The 2,143-nt window shown below is 37.7% G+C and overlaps 1 protein-coding gene across 1 annotated transcript; it reads left to right on the top strand.

Moving 5' to 3' along the window:
- Positions 1-46: 46 nt before the first annotated feature.
- LOC109591669 (protein KIAA0100-like) lies at positions 47-2,127 on the top strand (the record flags this gene model as incomplete). Its single annotated transcript, XM_020007352.1, has 10 exons — positions 47-222; positions 286-372; positions 477-542; positions 589-686; positions 765-833; positions 1,075-1,220; positions 1,271-1,368; positions 1,416-1,547; positions 1,604-1,694; positions 1,960-2,127. Coding segments are annotated over exons 1-10 (1,015 nt in total), but the record flags the coding sequence as incomplete, so codon positions are not given.
- Positions 2,128-2,143: the final 16 nt, after the last annotated feature.

The following is a 2,143-nucleotide window of genomic DNA, read 5'->3' on the forward strand; positions in this document are numbered from 1 at the left end:
AAGAGGCTACACTGTTATTATTGTTATTATTATTACTATTATTAATCTTCCCCTCTCTTCCTTCCTCCAGATCAGTATGGTAGTTTCCCTCTCTCTTTCTCTCAAGTTTCTTCCAGTCCTTCTGTTCCTCTCCAGCGAATAGCCTCACGCTGTCACTGTCAAATGTTCTACATTACTTTTGGCGGACAAGTATCTCAAGAAGACTGCCCTGCTCCTCTCTCTGTTAGTCTAATCACGTGACTCTCATATGACTCTTTTTAATTAATTAATGCTTTTTTCCTATAGCCGGCTCACGAGAAGATGTCTTCGTCTTCAGAAGCTGTGGATACTTTCACGTTTAGATACCCACTGGCCGAAGTCCATACCACATCAGTAAGAGAACAGCTTCTTTGTGACATACATGTATACATGTACATGTACACGTACTTGCAGTATACTCTTATTCATTCATGTTCATGTGTCATGTCCTTTTTTAGGAGCAATATTCTCTCATTCTTGATATCCTCAACAAGCTTCTACTGTACAAGGAGCCAAGACGAAAGGTAGTTCTAATTAATGCCCTACCATTCTAATTAATGCTCACCCCAGGAGGCGACGGAGCAGCACGCTAGGATGAACTTTACGTTGCAATTGACGAGCGTATCAGATATAAGGAAACCGGTACTGGCTCTCCAGAATAGATTAAGGTCATTATAATGACAAATGATTTAGTATTGAAATTAATAATAATTACTATTATTTTGCATTTTAAAAATAATTTACAGGCAGACCCTGAAAAGGTTAAAAGCACTTGAGAATGATCTATACATTGAGCTAAAATCAGGAACTGATAGGTACCAATCAATATGTGCATGCAAATCAAATTAATACATGTACATGTGTTATTGTGACAAATTCTAATAATTGCACATGTTACAATCCTTATGCAGTTTATGTATGTTCATACATGTACATGTACTTTTCAATATATTAAAACATTAATTTAATGCTTGATAATTTCTTTATCTATTAATACATGTACTAGTACATTTCTTTATATTTGTTCTATCTCTTTCTTCCTCTTCTCCAATGCAGTACTTTACAAATGAGAGACACAATTGAAAAAGAATTAGGACAAACTAAAGACGCTTTATCTCAGGGAAGTCTTGAACTGAGAGCCATGATAAGAGCTTTCAAAGAGAAACGATTCGAAATGTCACCATCTCATGCACGAACTGACAGTAAGCCCCGCCCATTATAAACCACGCCCAGATATAACCACGCCCATTAGGAGACGTGTCCCCAATGGCTCCGGAGCCTGTCCGAAGAATAGAGGTGTGGCTTGACGACGCCCAGTGGTCGCTCATGCAAGATGACGGTCAATTAAAAGTGGGTGGTGCTCATTAATATTCATTAGTGTTTGACCACGCCCATAGATTTCTACGATACAATTAACTAATTTTAGTTATAATCGTGTCACTTTTAACGACGATTCTGGCGAACATAGACTAGAGCTTGGGTCATTTAGAGTTAAAAATTGCATACCCAACGTTCAGAGTATTTTTCAGGTGAGTAGGTGTGGTTTTAGGGGGCGTGTCATTTGTAGTCTCAATCCTTTTTATAGGAGGTACTGTCTCCTTATGATCCTGCTTCAAGAAGATTGAGAGTTGATAAAAATGTTTCTTTGAGAATATTCTGTAGAGACAGGCCAAGAGGTAAGTACATGACTTACACATGTACCATGAAGCTGGTTTTTTTTGAGAATTTCTTTTTTGTGAATTTCCCTTTTTAATTTTTTACAATACCTCTACCATTTTGGCTCAATAGCCTATCGTCACAAAGGCTCCAATTTAAAAACACTAAAAATTTTGGAATTTGCCAAAATTTTTATCCTCCGAAATTGCAAGCTACATTTACATGTACTGTATGTAACACTTAATTAAAATCACACTCTTTCTCCTCTCCCTCTCTCTTTACCAGTTGCTGGTATTTCAGTGACGGAGCATTTAGAGATCAATGTGGTTCCTTTGGCCGTGAGGCTCACAGAGAAACTCTATCAGACCATACAGGCTTTCTTCTTACCTAAAGCAGAAACTGAAGCTAAGGATACTGCAGAACCTGACCACTCGCACGTTTTTGGATACCAACGTATTAAATTTTATGT

Source organism: Amphimedon queenslandica, unplaced genomic scaffold (genome assembly GCF_000090795.2).
Source record: "Amphimedon queenslandica unplaced genomic scaffold, v1.1 AMPQUscaffold_7549_Cont20501, whole genome shotgun sequence".
Lineage (NCBI taxonomy): Eukaryota > Metazoa > Porifera > Demospongiae > Haplosclerida > Niphatidae > Amphimedon > Amphimedon queenslandica.